The sequence below is a fragment of the Varroa jacobsoni genome, unplaced genomic scaffold (genome assembly GCF_002532875.2).
Source record: "Varroa jacobsoni isolate VJ856 unplaced genomic scaffold, vjacob_1.0 scaffold_971, whole genome shotgun sequence".
NCBI classification, from domain to species: Eukaryota; Metazoa; Arthropoda; class Arachnida; order Mesostigmata; family Varroidae; genus Varroa; species Varroa jacobsoni.
Window position 1 is genome coordinate 50,517 of NW_019213873.1, and position 19,547 is coordinate 70,063.

The window sequence follows — 19,547 nt, forward strand, 5'->3', positions numbered from 1 at the left end:
GGTACCGGCTTACCGTTGTTTCCAGTGCCGACAACTTAAGTCAATGCGATACGTTATCATGTTTTTGCAACAATGCTCAATAAGTTATGTATAACTATAGCTGCAGGTCTAAAGCACCCGTTTTAATCATGTTTAAATCATGCGAACGTTTCCCATACATATCTGTTATACAAGGTTTAGATCCTACAAGTGGAAGGTTAGTTCGATTTTGGAGAGCTAGTATTCCCACAGATGTCATTGCAAGAGCTTAAGACATCGAAGCTTACTTTACAAATGAGCCACCTAGAAATACAAACCCGACCCAACAAGGAATAGTTACTTCTCTGCTATAAATTTCGTCTGCATGCACAATGGGGGTCATACATACCTACTGGAACCGAACGACTGTACCAGGATAAAGCATTAATTTACTATTGTTTACTAGAGAAGATAGCACAAGAATATTAAAAAATGATAATTCACATTCACCTTTATATATAATAATAAGTTTGCTAAACGATAGCGATGCGAAGTGAATCGTGTTGCGCAGGTGCTCTATGGGTGTCGTTAGGTAAGGGGTCATGGGCGGTTGGAAATGAAACACTGTTGAATCTGTCGAGTTATCGTCTATTTAATAATATAACAATTGATCGCATTACATTATACTACTACAAGTAACTCTTGAGCCCCGACCTCTGCAACAGCTCATTTGCTTCTTCTTTCTATGTTACTATCCCTGTCACAACACAACTTATTTTTTATTATTATATACATGCTAAAATTGACATGGCTGTTACCCACAATAGATCAATGGACGGGTGCAAATACATTTATACCATAGGATTCTTCAATCTGTACGAAACGAACCAAGTCTGAAGACTCAATCTAAATGAGCTGTGCATTTATATATCAGAAAGTGTAAAAATTAACATATTCAGAGGGGTCACCAAAGCCAAGAAAAAAAATAGTGTTGACTGCCCATGCTAAAACATCCTGGTAATCTCAATTATTTAATTATCGGTTAGCACCGCAGCTAAGCATAACAGTATCTGGAAGTTGATGATAGCATTTCCACACTTTTATCACTTGATTCGCGCTGGTTCGTATGGTCTATAGCCCCGTCTGTCTCACGAAGATATTTGGCCCTTGAAATGAAAATAATTATATGAGAGATCAGTGAGCCTTTTCTAACACGATGCCCTGTCACACTTTATAAACTTATTCAATTAACAATTGCGCTCATTTACGCAGGCCTCCGTTATTGTCCTTCTATTTTCCATGCGGATGCCCCCTTCTTCAATGAGCAAACATCTATAGAGTCAAACAATTTTTTTGTGAAGTTGTTGAACAGAATGAAATGTACGGTCGCGCCGATCAGAACACCGATTTTAGACCAGCCCTTGAAAACTTCCTAACCATAATCCTCATGGATATGGTACTGAAAATATGACAAATGCTCCACCTTAGCTAGCATTTAACACGTGTTAACGTCTCAACAAAATTTGGGATCTACCTAGTACGCGAAACAAATTAATCTCCGACCATCGCCGTTTCGGTTACACTCATCATCTTTTATCCCACTTTAAATCCATTATTTTAAATTCTATAACCAAAGTTGAACAAACATGTAACGCTTTCAAACTACTCAGCAGCGCACCTTTAGGGCACCGGTATCTGACGCGAGTATCTCGTATAAGAATCACCTCGAGACAATCCAGGTTCTATTATTACCCTATAGTTTTTCTTTCATTTGTCATCTTTGAATACATACATACAGCTTTTCAGCATCCTCTTCCTGTTGCTGCTGAATATCACAATGCGATGCAATCAATATAATTTATAGGCGTAAATCCTGCCACGCCCTGCGCCCTTCCATTTGTCTACTCTACCATCCACTGATACCGTGGGCCCCTTCCCACCGTCACCACCACAGCCCCCCTCGTAAATCATCTCCGCCGTCAAGACCTTCCCGTATTGTTGTATTATTTTTATTTAACATTACTCGTTTCAACAGTTTCCACTCAAGTTTTTTTTTAACATGTTGGTGACAGGGGCCTCCCAAGGCCGTAAACGCAACGTAACATACACTCATACTGTAGTTCGCATCTCGCTTCGTTCTTGTTTCTTGTCCGTATTCTTTGACAGTGTGATATACGCCACGCAATGCTAATGATTGAATGAATATATACCAATGCCATAGAATCATCATTGTAGTTAGCGTTGTTCTTGAGTACAACTAACTTACATTGTACATACACATATGTCAGGGTCCTCTGCTCATTTTTTGTAGTTTTCTTCTATGAGAGACACCTGTGCACATATCACTTCACGGAAATAAACAAATCACGCCTCGTTTGGCTTCTTACTGATTTGTAACCATGTGTGTTGTACGTGTAGTATCTTCTTTCGGTCATAAATGGTTGTTGTTGCTGCTGCTGCTAGTGTTTTCATTGTGTTGTTGTTATTATGGCTAGAGTTCGTATGTCATCGGGACCTTTACCATTACCTCCAATGAATATTCGTTAAGAACGAAGAATCTTTGTCGCGTGCTCGTGCATCAACGCAGTTCTTTTGCAGTGGGAGATATACCCCCATTTTGACGTAAGGAGCATTCTACAGGTCCTGTCTTAACGCCTTATGTTTTAACGTTCGTGTTTCAAACAAAGTTCTTCTCGTTCCATCTATTTCTGTCGTTTTTTTTTTCTTATTTCGTTTGACTGTGTTTGTTCATCCAGATACAGGTATCCTTCCTATCACTCGTAATTTTCCTATTCCGGCTTTGTTTTTCTCGTCTATTTTCCCAGCCTTGTTGCCATCGCGATCCTCTTCTCCCGATCGGAGCTAAATTAGAAAGGTGCTAAATGCTCCCACTCAGATGACCCGCTAGTTCCTGCACAACTGTTGACAGGTGCAGTCGTGGTCACAGAATTTCGTGACTCAACAGATCTAATTGCTGCCTGCATACTGCCTACGTAGCCTGTTTTAGCTGTTGTTAGTTGGCTAATTGCTTGGTTGATTGTTTGTTTGTTATTGCAGCAAACGGCTGGATGTCAAAGCACCTCAGCACAAGGGACGTAATAGTATATCGAGCCATGTGGGGAGCTGTTATGAGGGTCCGGGCTTGTGCGGGACCTCGCTCCCTCTGTGGGTGGCGCTTTAGTATTTTCACGAAGACAGGGCTTGTCCGGCCACGCCTCCCGAGACCTTCGGTGCGACTCGTTAGCAATATCAGTACGGCTGGGAGAACTGCGATTGGGTACCACCTTCACCTGCAACCCCGCACGGCCAGGTGTCGCCCTGCGATAACAGACCGCATCCGCCATCGGCTTGCGATTTGAAGTCAACATCAAGATCAAGCCCTCCCGTTCCTCCGGGACCATACGGATCCTGCGAAAGTAAACCAGATGTATCCAATGCATTGTGGTGCCCGGGCTGCGTAAGGCCATCGGTCTGAGTCAGCTGAGTGCCCTTCCCAGCGCTCGCACCCAACAACAGACTGTTATTATTGACATTGCTCTGAGTGTTCGTTTGCGGAAGATGCTGTTGTTGTGAGAACAGGCCACTGTCTCCCGGACCAAAGGCCCCAGAAACGGCCTGCGTTAACTGTTGGCCTGCATCGTTCAATCCATCCTGTTGCGAAATCAACGGATTGTTAGCCGCGGCTTGAGCGTTGCGGGCAGGCCGGCGGCCTGTCCCAGCGTTCGCTCGTGTTTTACCGGTGGTCTTAGAATTTTGACGACTGGCCTGGGTAGTCATGAACTGTTGCTGCTGGAGTTGCTGCTGCAACGAGAAGTATCTGGCGGGAGTTCCAAGACCGCCTGGTCCTGTACCAGGATGGTGCTGCTGACCTAGCGGTGTCATGAAGACGCCCATTGGTAAAGCCGCAGCTGGTCCATGCATATTAAATGCTGCAGGCTGAGGCCGATCAGCTGCGATGTAGCTCATTGGATCACGACCGAAAGGGAGGACGTTATCGGCTCGCCACTGAGCCTGCTGTGCCGAGTAAGTCGAACCAGTGCCTGAACCTAAACGGGCGTCCAACATTCCGTGATGTGCACCGCTCATTGTACTAAGACCGTGGTGCTGCTGATGATGACCTGGGCCTACGCCACTCGGCATGCTCAGTCCTCCGCTGTTCAACGGCCCATTGCTAGTACTACTATCTCCTCGAGCGCCGCTTATCGAATTCATAGCATGTCCTGCCACATGTTGGTCCGCTGAGCGGGCAAACATCGCCGTATTCATAAAGGGGCAACTTAATCCACTGATGCCACTGAGACCCAGATCTCCAGGGCGGTCAAGGCGTCTCGGTCTCTGAAGCTGTAAAAGGCTCTCTCGCAGATTTGTAAGTGGGCCTTCAACAAGAACGGAATTATCTTTGTAAAATGCCAACAAGTGATTCCAGAGCGGCTGTTTCGCCAGCACCTTCGGATTGCCAACAATGATTAAACCAAAACGAGCTCTGGTTAAGGCGACATTAAGTCGCCGAGGATCGTTAAGAAAACCGATTCCTTGATGTTCGTTCGATCGGACACACGACATGATAATCAGATCCTTCTCGCGACCTTGGAAAGCATCAACGGACGCCACTTCGATGTCTTGATAGAGTTTAGCATGAAGCGATCCAGAATATTGCATGTGCTGAACAAGAAAGGCACGTTGCCCTTCGTACGGCGTAATAACGCCAATTTGCTCAGGCTTCACTGAACTTCTAAGGAAACGCGTGGCCATTTTTTCTACGAGGGCCGCTTCCGTCCGGTTTAGGTAGGAGGTTCCACTGGCAGCGATCTCTTCTTGGCCGTTACAGCACCAGAAGAACATCGGTTTATCGGCCTGTTAAAAAACGATAGAAAATACCTTTGTTAGAAAAATTGTCGTGTTTCACAATATGGGTGCGCCAAGTACCGTATATATACAGCAACACAGAAATCAAAATTTAAGAACTGAGGCAAGCAAGAACTAGTGTTGTAGTTTTGCAAGAGCCGTTTACGCGTTACTGTCGACGTGGCAGTAAATCTGTCCGTGTTCGAATTCGTAGGATATTATATTATGAAACAAGAATACGCGCACCTGCGGAAAGGGGAAGTCAACGCCTTTGAGCCGGCGTTCCTCGGCAAATACGCCATTTTGGAGAGATCCTTCGTAAAACAAATTTGACGGAAATTCCGAGAGTGCGGGATGCATACGGTATTGAACCTCGAGTCGAAGAGGACGGATTCCAAGCAGTACGAGACGCTCGAACAGCGACTGCGCAAGCCCCGCGCGGGCTGCCCTTTTGCACATGACAACGGGGCCCAGTTGACAATGGTCGCCAACTAAGATCAACTGTTTCGCTCCCAGAACCACCGGAACTGTAAGTGTTCATCATATATTAGCTACGATTTTGTGTAATTGTGCAAATTTGTCAATGAAACTAGCTATATCTTTTTGCAGGTATCAATCCAATTTTATATAAAAAAAGACCTGCTCGGTTAATTCGTAGATAAATCAGTGAGCAAACAAAATTAGCGCATATATGCAGAACACAAAGCTACAAACAACAACTTCTAGGATCTAAAATAACCATAACTATGGATACTTCTCGACAGAGACCACCTGCCATAGGGCATTGGAAACGCTGAAACTATTGAAGGAGAACCGTGATAAAAGCACGATTTCTCACAGACACCCGTACCATGGCCAACCGTTTGATGAAAATGAACGCCGCTGAACTATTTTCTGGAAGTTTTTTTGCAAATATAAGTCCTTGGACCTGAATTTCTGTAATTGAGGAGGAGCTTAAAGAACGTATTCGAAAAAATGACGCCTGAATTATGTAGAACACCTGTCGAAACTTGGTTTAGCTTATTAAGAGACATCAAAGCGGTCGCCTGAATGGCAAAGAAAAAAAAAAATTTTTTTTTTTTTTTTTTTTCTTTGATGTCTCTTAATAAGCTAAACCAAGTTTCGACAGGTGTTCTACATAATTCAGGCGTCATTTTTTTTTTCTAATGCTGCACCTAAATAAAATAGACATTATAACAAAACTATTTGCAAGTAACAAGCTTCCATCGCAGGTTTTCCAAACAACTTTTCAAACGTATACTAATCTACTAGGGGGCTGCACGGCGGTCATATGTGCTCATTCCAGAGTACGTTCAGATTCTCAAGCGGATAGCCCTACACTAATATGAGTAATAAAGAAAGAAACGACGCCTTTTTCACTGGACATAACACTCAAACAATGAGTATTTGCTGTACATTTGTGACATTAGTCATTATGAGTACATCCTTTGCGTCCCCGTGATGGCGCAGAGTTAAACGTGCTTGTCTACTAATCTTCACGGCATGAGGTAGATTAAGTTCGAAACTGGGCGTAAACACACCCTCGTTTCGTGCTGAGCGCCAGACGTCTGAAACAATACTCAACAGCAGTACCGTACACGAACCTCCAAACAACACATTCTGATTCGTCAGTTAGCCAGAGATCATTTCTGTCTAACGACAGAATTTTTTCGCGTTAAAACAAAATTGAAACCAACTGCTTTACTCTCGAAACAATTAAAGAGCAAACGTTCATATATTCTAGCTTCATTGGATTCAAAAATCGTCTGCCTCATTCGTATGACATACGAAGTGCATTTAAGTCCTTTGGAAACAATCGGTTGCTTTAATTTAACAAGATGTTGTAATAATACTCGCCTGAAATTTCTTTTAACAAGGTTATGTAAACAAGGGAATCATTAGCAATACATTAAATGACGTTGATTATCCCTATGTCGTTTTTATTATTTTCCTTCTATATCGTTCTTTCCTTCGTCGAGGATCTTCCCTTCTGCTGTGCTGGAATTTACTTGTACAGCCGTGCACTCATTTACGAGAAGGTACACTATAAGCATTACGGCTACGCTACATCAACAATCTTAATGGAGGTAATGAAAATATCGGATGATAAAATATCGGATGATAGCTTCACTGAAAGTACGAAAATGGCACGACTTCCCGCTATGGCTGCAAGTCTGTTCATATACTTCCTATAACCAGCCTTCCTCTAATAGTACTTTTCTAATAATAGTACTGGTTTCAGAAGAACCCATTTGTGAAAGAGGCGAATTGTCGAAAACGGTTCTAGCATAGGGTCTAGTCTATCATTTTATGATAAAGTGATAAACTAGACCCTGTGTACTTTTATAAAAGTATTATATATATAAAGTAAACACCTGTGTGTAGGGAAAATAGCTATTTTTTTTAATGTGCAACTATAAACACGTTATAAGAACGTATGTGGTCATATGTCCCTGCTTACCCATGCATTCAGGTTCGGTGGCTTGCATGCATTCATCGATGAGAATGGAGTGGAACTTCAATCGCAGAAGTCGAGGATCGCCTGCTCCCACACACGTACAGCAGATGACGTCAGCTGCTTCGAGCAGCTCACGTTCACAAAGGCGTTTCAGTGTCCGATAACGCTTTTCATCGGCTGAGGACAATTCGCCTGTCTCATCTTTAAGTTGCTGCAATTTTTTTAATTCGGAAACGTGCTGGCTAGCGTTCGCTTCCATATTACGTACCTGGTTATGTAGGGCCAAGAAGCTTACCGGCGAGTTAATAGCTTCTCGGCTCTTGGCGCACAGACGCACTACCTGAAAAAAGATGTCAGACGAGACCATTTAGTGGTGGCGGTGTGACAATGTTATGACCATACACCGCGCACTACAGTCGCGTACAAGACTATAATATATATGATATTTATCATTGTTGGCTGGAGGATCTAAGCCGATTAACCTTTAGTCTTGTTCGGTGGATCTTCTCGGTCAGCTGATCAACTGCTATGTTGGACGGTGCGCAGACGAGTACAGGTCCGTGCCCCTGTTTTGCAAGATGAAACACGATTGACGCTGAAGTCACCGTTTTACCAGTACCTGGTGGCCCCTGAATCAGTGACAACGGCCGCTGGAGAGCATGCCGCACTGCAAACACTTGTGAACGATTCAATTCTGGTAGATTAGGTGCCGAGAAATGTTTAGGAAGTTGACACCGCAACACGATGTCCTCGACTTCGTGGCCAAGTAGACGATGATAAATATACCTGGATGCATGAGGAATATCACAAAAGCACCAATAATAGTATCAAAGTTGATATTAGCACCTATTTTCTTATTGTAGCTATATTATTACTTCCATCCATCGCCTTCAACCAAACTCACCCAACCAGAGTTATCTATGATCGATGACATCAAGTATTAGGTACACCAGTTCTTCAACTTAACAGCTCTTAAGGTCATCACTAAATGCTAAGTACAGTAAAGAAACGCAAAAAAAGTTCCGGCCGGCGGTATGTCATTCCACCTACCCAGATACAGATGCTTCATCCACAGCGAACCTTCGTAGCGCGGCTTGCATCCTCTCGAATGAAGTCGCTTTCCACACGAAGTCAACAACAAAGTTTACTGTACAATCGGTAGGCGGAGGACTTGCATGGGCTGGAGCCGCCTTCAACTCAATACCAACTTCTTCCGAGTGTGAATCGGGAATCTTGATTACATGACCTACACCTGACCACGGCTTGTGCATGTCGCCTGATTCGAAAAGCCACAAAAGAAAATTATTTTCCTGTTTTAAATATCTGAAGCTTGTTTGTTGTTGACGACTAGCTAAACTTATTTACTAGGCTAAAGCAACAATATAGTTTGGAAAAAATAACTACAAATGGCTTCAAGTCTAATAGACACGGTATTTAGAGTAAATGGCTAGCTCCTTGTAGCCACAAATAAATAACCATAATAATAATCGTAATGGAGGTTTATTTAGCTTCCGTTACGATTGACTAAAGAAAATCTTCCGGCTGCAGAGTAATAGTAAGCTATTACCGCTGTATCTGTGGGCTCACATAAGTACCTCAAACCACATTACATACCGACATATCTGAGCCGAAGTTCATCTCCGTGCATTAATCTCATGTCAGTGTCAGATCGCGCAATGCCGAAATAAGCCAATGGCTTCTTATTGAGTCCCATATCCCACCGGACGTGAACATCTTCTTGTGTTTGAGCTTCCTTTAGTTTACGATCGTAGTCCGCTTCCATTTTTACCAATGGCCCCAAGATATTTTGGTACTGGTAACCATCCTCATATCTGTAATTATCGCAATGAATAGGTTTTGATATCTGATTTTGAACCGCTAAAATAACGCTCAATTGTTAATACACAAACAACTACATTCAATGCCATAACTAGATCAGTCCCTAAAAACCGTTGGTCCCACAAGCTTTTCCACTTGTACCTAAGTAGCACTTGTTGAGGCTCTTCGTCGACGCCAGGCCGCTCAAGGTCTTGGAAGGATGCATCCACGTTGTCCTTCCAGAGCTCTTCGAGTTTGGCCATTTGCTGTGTTGAGATCTGACGGGCCCGGCGCTGCTCTGCGTCTGCGGGTGCTTTGACCAACCAAGCAAGAAACGATCGGTCATGGATCAGAGGTTTCCACTGCTCTGGATCCCAGTTCATGTCCTAAAATTTTATTTAAGATAGGAAACATTAAAAAATACACTTCGTTGACTCTTTTGTTGTTTTGGCAGTTTTCTTTATGAACTTCACCTCTGGAGCCAGCCGTTCCAGGTAGTGTCAGCTAGGGTGTAAATATTCTGTATAAGTGCTATATTAGTGTGTGTGATTTTTCGATTATCCCTTGTGTAATGTAAAGTATTTAGCTGCGCAGCATAAGGTCTTACGCATGCTAGAATTAATCAGTCATTTCTATATTAATTACCTTGAGAGAGCTCTGCGAAGCACAAGGATGTCTGCAGAGAAGAACCACAACCGAGTCCGCCTTTGCCGGAATAAAGCCGAGTACGAAAACATTTCGGCAGCCACAAGCATAACATTCGAGTGCAGTATCGCCTAGTGGACCGTCACGGTGGAGCGTTACCTCGCGATGCTTAGCACGTACAAGGTGGTTTACCATATGGCTGTAATGGTCGTATAATAACGGTTCATCAACGATATTTCTAAGAAAGTAAACCGAATACTTAGTTTTGTTTTTAGGCATTAATAAGTAAACATATAATGAATGATAAAAAATTTAATTTTAATTAAAAAAATAAAAGAAGCTTTCGAATTATCAGTGCATACCTTCCTGATGTTGAGCCTCGCCCATTACAAAACCATCGTTTGCAAATATTACATTGAAGAACGCAAGCAGGATCATGTATGCCACAGTATTTGCATGCGTGTGCCGGAAGTTCTGATGCCGGCATTCCTGTGCTACCGCTGCCTGATAGGCCGCCATCGCCTCCAAGGCCCCCTAACCCGTCCGCATCATCTGGGTCATCTTCAAAGTTTAGTTCAAGTGCTCCCACCTGTCGGGAGAGCTCCTCAACGTCGTTGCATCGAGTATCGATGTCAATGTCATTGGTATCGTCCAACTAAAAGGAGCGCAGTACAACCGAAGCCTACTTTAGTCGAATACATTTCCTAGTATTACCATAGTGCTTGCGATATGAAAATATATATTGCAATCGAATTGAATAGCTCGCTCGAACAGTGCTAAATATTTTTTTTATAATATGCAGTAAAAGTATGGCAGAATGGAGAAAGTAACGAAGCAGAAGCCACCAACGTGCTATGCTAATATAACGCTAAAATGTCTCTTCTATAAAGCTATTACAGAGAAAGCACTCTTATGAATACACTATTATTGTCTTTACGTACCTGCTGTGACTTGCTGCTTAGATCCGTGAGCTGTTCGTTCTTTTGAACATCGAGGTGGTCAACATTTCCCAGGCTGCTAACTCCGCTTTGCTGCTGAGAATCAAGAAGACCTGCCCCTAATATTAGAAAATAAAATTTAATTTTTATAGTGAATGAAATCATGTCAGCGCAACACGTTTCGTCCGTACATTAGGTTAAAACAGTATCCTAGGTATTACCTATTATTTTGTTTCTCATTATCTCGTTTTGTGGCACACTACACAGATTGCGCAATCGATACAGTTTGCTAATTCGTTTACCGTCTACTCGAAATAACGGTTAACTGCACGACACGGAGTGGCCGACATTGATCCATGCATATATCTCAGCCCTTTCCATATCTTTATCTACATGACGGTATATTAAATCCACGTACTTACCACTAATAGTGTGGTGCGAATGATGGAGGTGGTGGTGGGATCCTGACGCAGCTGTGTGAGGCTGTGTCGACTGCTGAGAAGGCATCGTAAAATCGGTGAAATCGAATTCTGAACCCTGCGTGTCTCCGGCAATTTCCCCTGCGACAACATCGAGGAAACTTAATGCCTGACTCGAGCCAGGACCTCCGACTCCACCTAAACCGTATCCACCCCCATTAGTGGCTCCAGTTCCTTCCATTCTAAAGGAGATTGTTTTACATGTTAGAAAAACCTAGTGTAATCACATATCTAATGAACATTTCAAGGTGGCTTTGGTGAGGTCATATATTTTTCTTAACCAAAGGCTCAACAAAGCTCTTCAAATACACATAATATACACAACAAATCATCATTGAACAGAGAGCATTTGAAGATATCAAATGCTTTTTTCCAAAAATTAAAGTTATATAATTATAGTTATATAACTATAATCACTAGTTCATATATATATATATATATATATATATATATATAACTAGTGACAATCGTTATAACATTATATATAGTTATATACATCAAGATATATGTATATAAATAGTTAACCATGGGTCATTGAGCACAGTAAATCTATACTAACAAAAAACCAACCTTTTGAAAAATTACCATGTGTATAAGCAAATAAAGGGCTAAACGCGGGCGTTTGGCGAAAGTTTCGTATGCCTTTGCCATTAAATTAAAGTGGGTGAGTTGTTATGGTCTTTTTTAAAATTTTTTTATTTTATGGCAATGTCGTACAAAGGTGCCCCACGGGGAGAGATCACACGTGACTTATGCTACTCATTGTTGCTTTGAGCGGAGGTACCTAAAAATTCGAACGGGTTTTTTCCTTGTTCTTGTTTCAGTTAATTATAAACCAAAATTTCGAAAATATCAATTACCGACTAAAACGATAATCAAATTATGGATGGTGAGAAATGCTTCCAGTTCGGCGCTTCTTAGTTGCAGACATTACAACTAATAATGTTATTTGCAGCAATTTTCAGCAACCAACAATTTTTTAGACTGTTTGCCGCTAAGGGATTAAGGGAACCTCACTGTAAGCTATATGTAAGTGTTCTAGTAAGCAGACGCGACATTTGGCCTCACAAGTCAGGCCACACGATGATGCTCGGTTAAGACTAAAAGCTGTTCTTGTTAGTGAATTTGAAACAAAGAGATCGGGTTTTAACCAAATGCATCAAGTCTTACGGACAAAACGGATCTCACTTTCCCTCCATATGGCATGTTTCATTTAAAACACACACACTTTAATCCATCCACGAAGCTTAAATCAGAGTATCTGCTCTATTTACCGTTCGAAAAACTAAACAAACACGTTTATTGAATTCGCTTTTCCTAAAACAAATGTGCTGTCGCCAACTAAACAACGTCACTGTGATGAAAGGTACGTCATATTAAATTTAACAACCTGTAACAGGTTATTTCAACTAAGCATTACGTACGAATCATGACTCACACAAACCGCGCGAATATCCGTTTAACAGATAACCTCCTTCATTTTTCCGATGTGTTTGGATTATGTAGATGACCTCACCCAATCCCAAAGCATGTCACTATGAATTCTTGAATAAAGAAAGAAAGTCGAAAATAGCTTGCTTGTATATGCATTACTCAGACCATACTAAAACACGAAAAAATGAAAGTCAACAACCACACTCGTGTTTTTTTAAATTAAGTCAAATTAGCCTTTACAATGTAAAAGGTGAGGCAATATATTGACAACTATGGGACACGGTCGTCTGTTTGAACATGTCAAGTAACATTGAAGTAGGCGAACTACTCACATACTGCTGCTTCCTGAATCCAACCGAACTTTAGAATCCAACCAAAAAAAAAGCATGTAGCTATATCATTAATCCAAACCATCTCTCACTAAAAAAAGTTAAAGACACAATAACTTTAGATACGGTCCCCATGGAATGCAAAGCATTGTAAGGAATAAAATCTTTAGACTATGTAGATAGGCAGAATAGGCGCATACATGCGACAATAGAAAGGTGAAACAGAACGTACAACAGGTGCGTCGATTCCAATGTGCGGCTGATTCGGGCAAATGGGTCCCTCCTTGGGCATTTTGTCAGGCGTGGCAGAGACCAAAAACTAAAAAGCCCTGGAAGTGGGTAAATTCTAGGCGAAAAGCTGACTAGCGATGAAGGCTTCAGAAAGCATTTCTAGAATTGTTTTTTATAATAGCTTCGTTATACTTCCACACTAAATGGATAAAAGAAAACTACGGTCTGACAGATACAGTTTGTATTTTAAGTTTATGGTGTTATTAATATTTACTGTATTCTACGAACGGCTATCATGGATCGTGCTTTACAGCTAAACAAACGACAGTTCGCTTTATTTGTAAAGTATCACTACCGACGTTCAGCGTGGTGACAGCTGTAAACGGCTGTTGTAATAAAACAGCCGTTTACACAAAAATCCTATTAGATGTGTGAGGACTCCTGTAAAAACTTCTATATGTCAATAAAATTAACGGAAAGTAAAATCTACCAACAATAACGAATCCTCTGAATAAATGAAGCACGACATTTGCCAGTAGTATAAGCAGGAAATTCGACACGAGCAGCGGAAATGCAATTTGCTGATATTTGTAATCTGTTCAAAACAAAAACACGCAGTTTTCCATAAAAAAATACGGATAACTTACTGTTCGTGTTAAGCAATAAAATTTGAAAACGTAGATAGCTTGAAGCCACGCAAACTCTGCAGTTGTCTACTCAGGTTTCGCGTGTAAACTTTTTTGTTATTGTTTGGTCAGGATTGCGCAAATGACTATTCAGCTCTGAGAACCCGTAGCGCAGGCAAGAGTTTTTGTTTGTCAAGTTATTTTATTGTTCATACCATATCTATATAATCTAAGCTGGATTTCTCAATGAAACACAAGGAGGTCGACTTAGTAATACGGGGAGGGGAATGCATGTAACATAATGCCCAGGAGCAACTCACCAGTTCCTGCCGCGCTCACGGCAAAGGACTGACAGATCTCATTTTGATTCAGGTGAAGAATGTCACCCAATACTTGTTACTCCAAATCGTCCAATGGTAACAACACGAACGGAAAACTTAAAAAAAAATAAGATAATGACGACTTGCAAAAAATCTCCAGTAAGAATTCTCGCCTCGGCGCAGACTTCTTTTTACGTTGTATATTATGCTCATGTATTAGGGAAGATTATAAAACTTGCAAACAGAGAGAAACTACAACAATCGCGGCAACACAAAACAGCTTACCAGATGGTTTAAGTGGAATCTATTTTCCTTGCCAGGTCCTTGCTACCAATACAACATAGTAATTATGAGGCTACCTTACATCCAGCACCTACTGAACGGATAATGTAGACTATGGGAAATGCCCACTTACCTTTTTCTTTCAATGTGCTTAAGCGAGTACCGCAAATCTGTGTCGATCTAGCTCGATTCGTCCGTGGGCAGCAGTCGAGTCCAACTGCCTACCCAACCCACGACGACGCCGTTTGTGATCGCGATGTGCCCCGTTCGACAGAGCAAGAACTGTTGTTTCTTGTCGGCTGCGGCAGTAGCGTATTTGACTTGTGTGCTACAATAGATCTTTATCTGGTAGTCACCGCTGACGGCGGCGGTGATCGACAACGCGCGTTTAGCGGTGACGCTGTCGTCGTAGGTGGGTCTTGCTTGCCCCCCCCGCTGTTCGCTATTGGCCTCCGTTTTGGCGAATATCCCGCTCGCTGCTGCTAATTTCTCCGATGAATTTCTTTTTTTTTAGCAGTAGACAACAAATAATCGCTTTTCGTTGTTGAACTATTGTTTTGCCACTGGCTGTTCCTCTCTGCGATTGACGGCAGTGGCAAAGCAATCTGACACTAAGTGGAAATCTGTTCTGACCGTACATCGACCAAATTGGGCAATCGACAAATGGAGCACAAAAATCGCTCACTACTGGCCTTTTCGTCAATAGAAGCTCCCAACGAATTAGATCAAATCAGCTTACTTCAAGTCAATTATTTAAATCGGATTCATTAATACACATTTGTTAACATACCCCTGAACCCCTTCTCTCCCTGCCTCGATCGTTCACTGGTATCTTTCGCGCTTTTCGTTATTGCTTGTTGTCGTTGTTATCGCCGGTTTTGTCGTCAAAGTGTGTTTCAAAGGTGGTAGCAGTGTGAACGGCACAAATCAAACACTTGCACAGATGCGACTTACATACTTCAACTGACTGACACAACAATAATGAGGATAGTAATGAACGATAATAATAATCAATAAGGGATGATAATAGTGAAATTTCAGGAGGAAGATGACGAGGACAACAACACCGAGAGCTACAATACAATGCGATCAGTCAGTCAACGTAAAGAAATGTCGTTACATTTATGAAAAACGTTCTTCTTTGCCTACTGTTGGTCTTAGATTCTGTAAACGTCATCAGCGATGCTCCTTTACAGGTGAATAATCTCTTCGATGCACTCTTCTCGGCGACCACCTGGTCAACGAATGGCTGTTGTGGATAGGCAAAGCAAGGCGCACGGTCGGGAATAGAGCTCGATTTACACAGCGCTAATGCATACGGTCGTGGATGATTGAGAGCATGAACGAACCAAGCTACGAATCAGCCATAAGCGTCTCTGCTTCCCTGTTTCATGTATCAATGAATAGCGGTAGCAGACACAGCAGAAACAAGTCACTCAGTATCAACCACAGTATTCCGTATAACAAGCGTTATGATTCTAGTAACAGTTGTGGGGTCATAGCACTTAGTTGCGATGCCGTTGAATGCAATATATATGCAGGTTTAACAGGCATACAAGTAGGCAGTAGGAGGACAGAAGGGTTACACCAACGTCGTCAACATAACGAACCTGCCTGGAATGAACTGTAATTACTGCTGCCGTTGATGTAGTAGGACCGCCGCACGAGTTGCGGCGGGAGCGCACAGCAAATGCAAAAGACTAGAGAAAACTAGAAGAAACACGAATGGACTATAGCAAATGATGATGCTGGTGTCAGTAATCAACAGCGGTCAACAAGTTATCACTGATAATATCATCATCATCATTTTTTTTTTCGTTGCGGAACACTCACAACCGCATACTCAGTCCATCACGTTCACGGACGAATCTACTAGTCAGCAGTCGCGCCTTTCCCCAGCTACTCAGACCCACTTTTCTCTTCCCGTATCTATGGTTCAGGTTGTTATTGTTGTTGTTGTTGTGGTTAGAATGATACTGATGATTTTCTCTACAGTGAGACGTTACTGATTATTACCACCATCACAACCATTGCCGACGACGTCCGTCGCTAGTGGTCAAAAGAGACAAGAAGTCGTTGTTTCAAGTCCCGCCAACAACGCGGTCAGCTACACAACCTGTGTGACCGAAATATGTTATGCTATCGCCACTAACTTTTAAAATGACTAATACTGCATAATATCATCTAGTAGCGACACCAACCATTCCGTCGCTTGGTCGAGCAGGCCTGCGGCCGTGCGGGCGGGCGGTTGGCCGAGCGGGCAGTAGGTCAGGCCGTGTATTGTGGACGTGTTCTGGTGTGTGCCTATTTATGTTGCGCCGTTCTGTTCCACAGTAGATTGTAAGAAATAAGTAGGTGGACTGGAAAGCAACAGAGAATCTCTGTTTGTATTCCGCTGTGGGCGGCTGCAGAAAGCAAACAATGGCTTCTTTCACACCACACGGATGCAACGACAACATCCGGCACCGGCAGCAAGCAAAATGATAGTCACAATAGTCAAAGCAGCAGTTTATGGTAACGCTGAAGGGGATAATGAGTCCGGCTCATCGAATCTGCGAACAACCATATTGTTACGGCGTTGCGATAAATGAAGCAGACGACATTCTAAGTCGGCAGCTCTCACTTATGCCACTGAAGCAGCACTAACAATGGATTAGTAATAACTGTAAGCTCTCATCTTAAATAGGTTCGTTGGTCCGGAAGGCATTCTGCTATTTCTAGCGTCAGCCCACAGTACTGCTGACCGAAGATCTGAGTCAGCCAAGAGTGAAGTTTTAAAAGGCAAACGGTTTATAGACCAAGGATATCTAGTCCTTATGACTAGATGGAATAAATCGTTCGCGGATCTTGTTGGAATTCAGCCCGGCAAATTATATATGATAACGCGTAAATAGGCGTAAACTAATATTAAAAAAAAAAACGTACATGACAGATGCTTAGACGGAAACAGGAAAGTGATATATTTGTTAAACGCGGAATGAGGAAGACAAGTTTCAGGCAAGGGGTAATATTATACTAACATTTACATTGTCTTTTATGGCACTACATTCGTTGGAGAAATGATGCTTGAAACATAATCGTTTATTAAATTCAACTTTGCTCCTTGGTTATTCGTCATAAACTAGAAAAGTTAAATTTACGGCAGAGTGTACCGAAAATCATATTTTATTCTTCAATACTAATGTTTTCAATAACAGCAGAATTAACTTAATAAAAAAAAGACATTACTGAAGTACACAAAATGGGAAACGCAGAAAAAAGTGGTTTCTAAGAATTGTTCTTTGAATTGTAACCAAAACACTTCTTCAGTGAGATCAATCCGCGCGGAATTCGTTAATTTTTAGCAAGGCACCGACCACCATCGAATGACACCAATGGCGCCCATCAAGAACCATCAAGTGGTGAATTGCGAGTTTTTATCCGTAGGTGGCCGTCAGTGAGTAGTCACGGTGAGGCTGACTGAAAGGATCTGCACAACTTCTGAATTATTTTTACTGCGGCTGTTTGGTTCATATACAAAAGTGATTAACAAGTTCGCCGCATTGTTGGAGAAATAAACCAATCAGTGGAGTGTATTTTTTATTGTGGACGTGCTAATATTAGAGTGTTTAAGATGCCTGACTATTTCGGGGACAATATGCGAAAACAACGAAATTCGGGCGATGAGAAAGAAGAAGAAATCAAAGGTACTAGTTGGATCGGTCATACAAACCTTTTTCATGTTCCAATTTACCCTGTAGTGAAAAAGCCTGATTTATATTTTCCAAAAGAAGTATTTCAAATTCTATACAGCATATCTAATTAAATGAACGGTTAAATGGGAAGGCATTCTGGTGTTTGAACATCAACCGTATCTCACAATTAAAACGTTTTGACTTCATGCTATCTATTGTTCGACTCAATTCTTCCTTGGATGGCTATACTATAAGTTGACCCTGATTTTTTTGCTTACCGCTTCTTAGTCTGAGCTCGTTGTCTTGAGTACTGTTAAAACCATAAAAACTACAGTGATTTGAATGTCAAGAAAAAGTTCATATATCTTTTTATCCGAAGTCAGAAACTTCAATTACTTTGAATTCAAGTGATAATTGTCGTTATCAAACAAACATGACCTGAATGATGAATAACTGATGAGCTGTTTCGAATAAAATCTTCATTCAGAAACGGCTCATCAGTTATTATAAGGAGCTTAGTGGATCCATGCTTCTGTAAAGAGAGATTTACTCAGTGACATGATGTAAACAGTCTGTTTTGATAAGAAAGTTCGACCTGGTGTTCGGCACTTGCTAAATTAGAAGAAAGATAACAACAATAAGGGTAGTCAATAAATCGGAGAGTGTATAAGAGATAGTTCAATATGTTTATTTTTGATGTTCTAGTGTTGTCAGCCTCAAATTTTTACCTCATGTGTACAATTTAGGGTAATTAATATTTTTATTCTAGACATAACCAAAAAAGCTGAAAACTTACCATCATTAATATGGGAGTGCTTACTGCCTTGTGGAGGCTGTCGTGGATGTTCAGTATGTTTTCAAAAAACTCTTAAAAAGATTCAAAGTGGTACGCGATCGCGCAAGAGGCATGCGTATTTTCAGATACATACTAGGTTTGTTTTGTCTGATGGGAGAAGCATATGTATATATTAAAATATATATTTTTTGGTGTGTATAGGAAGATCTGCTACATGTATGTTTGTACAGCGTAATTGCTTTGATCAGTTTTAATGCAGAAGCTAAGCCGCTCATATTCATTTTTAAAGTCTTTTTCTAAATTTGGAATCAACATTTTAATTGTGGCCGTTAAGGCTATAGTGGTATATGAAGATTCACTGTAGTTTGGTTCTAACAAAAAACCTCCAACATTTAAATATTTGGGCATATAGTAGCCGAAATAACGCGTATTTGTCATGACAGACAAGTTGCAAAAATATGTTCCATATCAAGTCTCTGTTATTATTATCACCGCCCTGTTTAGGCATTGCTGCCACAGGTTACCATTTTTTCAAAACATCAATATTTCGAAACTGAATTTGGAGACTTCTTTTTTGAAGGATCTTTGGAGGAGAGAAACTCTCATACTTCAAACATCTACTGCAGCGGCATAATGTTATTATCGCAAAGATAATGGATAATAATTGTAAGAAACTATGCTTGTAAAGCAGTTATATATATATATATATATTAT

General features: G+C 41.4%; 2 protein-coding genes across 2 annotated transcripts in view; one reads left to right on the forward strand and one right to left on the reverse strand.

The window, feature by feature from the left end:
• Window positions 1-443: 443 nt before the first annotated feature.
• Window positions 444-17,632, reverse strand: Upf1 (Upf1 RNA helicase). Its single transcript, XM_086970488.1, has 12 exons — window positions 14,497-17,632; window positions 11,085-11,323; window positions 10,666-10,781; window positions 10,087-10,379; window positions 9,725-9,923; window positions 9,242-9,465; window positions 8,876-9,093; window positions 8,312-8,537; window positions 7,744-8,047; window positions 7,265-7,601; window positions 5,050-5,330; window positions 444-4,812 (listed from the first exon to the last, which is right to left on the reverse strand). Exons 2-12 carry the CDS (start codon window positions 11,320-11,322, stop codon window positions 3,208-3,210), a joined length of 4,041 nt encoding a protein of 1,346 aa, XP_086826614.1. The 5' UTR covers window position 11,323; window positions 14,497-17,632; the 3' UTR covers window positions 444-3,207.
• A 170-nt stretch (window positions 17,633-17,802) lies between these two features.
• The window catches only part of Rpt1 (26S proteasome regulatory subunit Rpt1), a 6,810-nt gene continuing 5,065 nt past the window's right edge, over window positions 17,803-19,547 (forward strand). Inside the window, exon 1 of the mRNA XM_022842081.2 lies at window positions 17,803-18,049. Within this exon, the coding sequence (XP_022697816.1) occupies window positions 17,977-18,049 (73 nt within the window). The 5' untranslated portion in view covers window positions 17,803-17,976. The remainder of the gene's footprint in view (window positions 18,050-19,547) is intronic.

What these genes read in the sequence shown, in the direction of transcription:
- Upf1 (XM_086970488.1), bottom strand. Translation starts at nt 11,322, where the DNA reads ATGGAAGGAACTGGAGCCACTAATGGGGGTGGATACGGTTTAGGTGGA. An exon ending in TTCGCACCACACTATTAGTG is followed by an intron (nt 10,782 to 11,084) that starts GTAAGTACGTGG and finishes TTCTAATATTAG; the next exon opens with GGGCAGGTCTTCTTGATTCT. An exon ending in ACTTCGGCTCAGATATGTCG is followed by an intron (nt 8,538 to 8,875) that starts GTATGTAATGTG and finishes TTTTCGAATCAG; the next exon opens with GCGACATGCACAAGCCGTGG.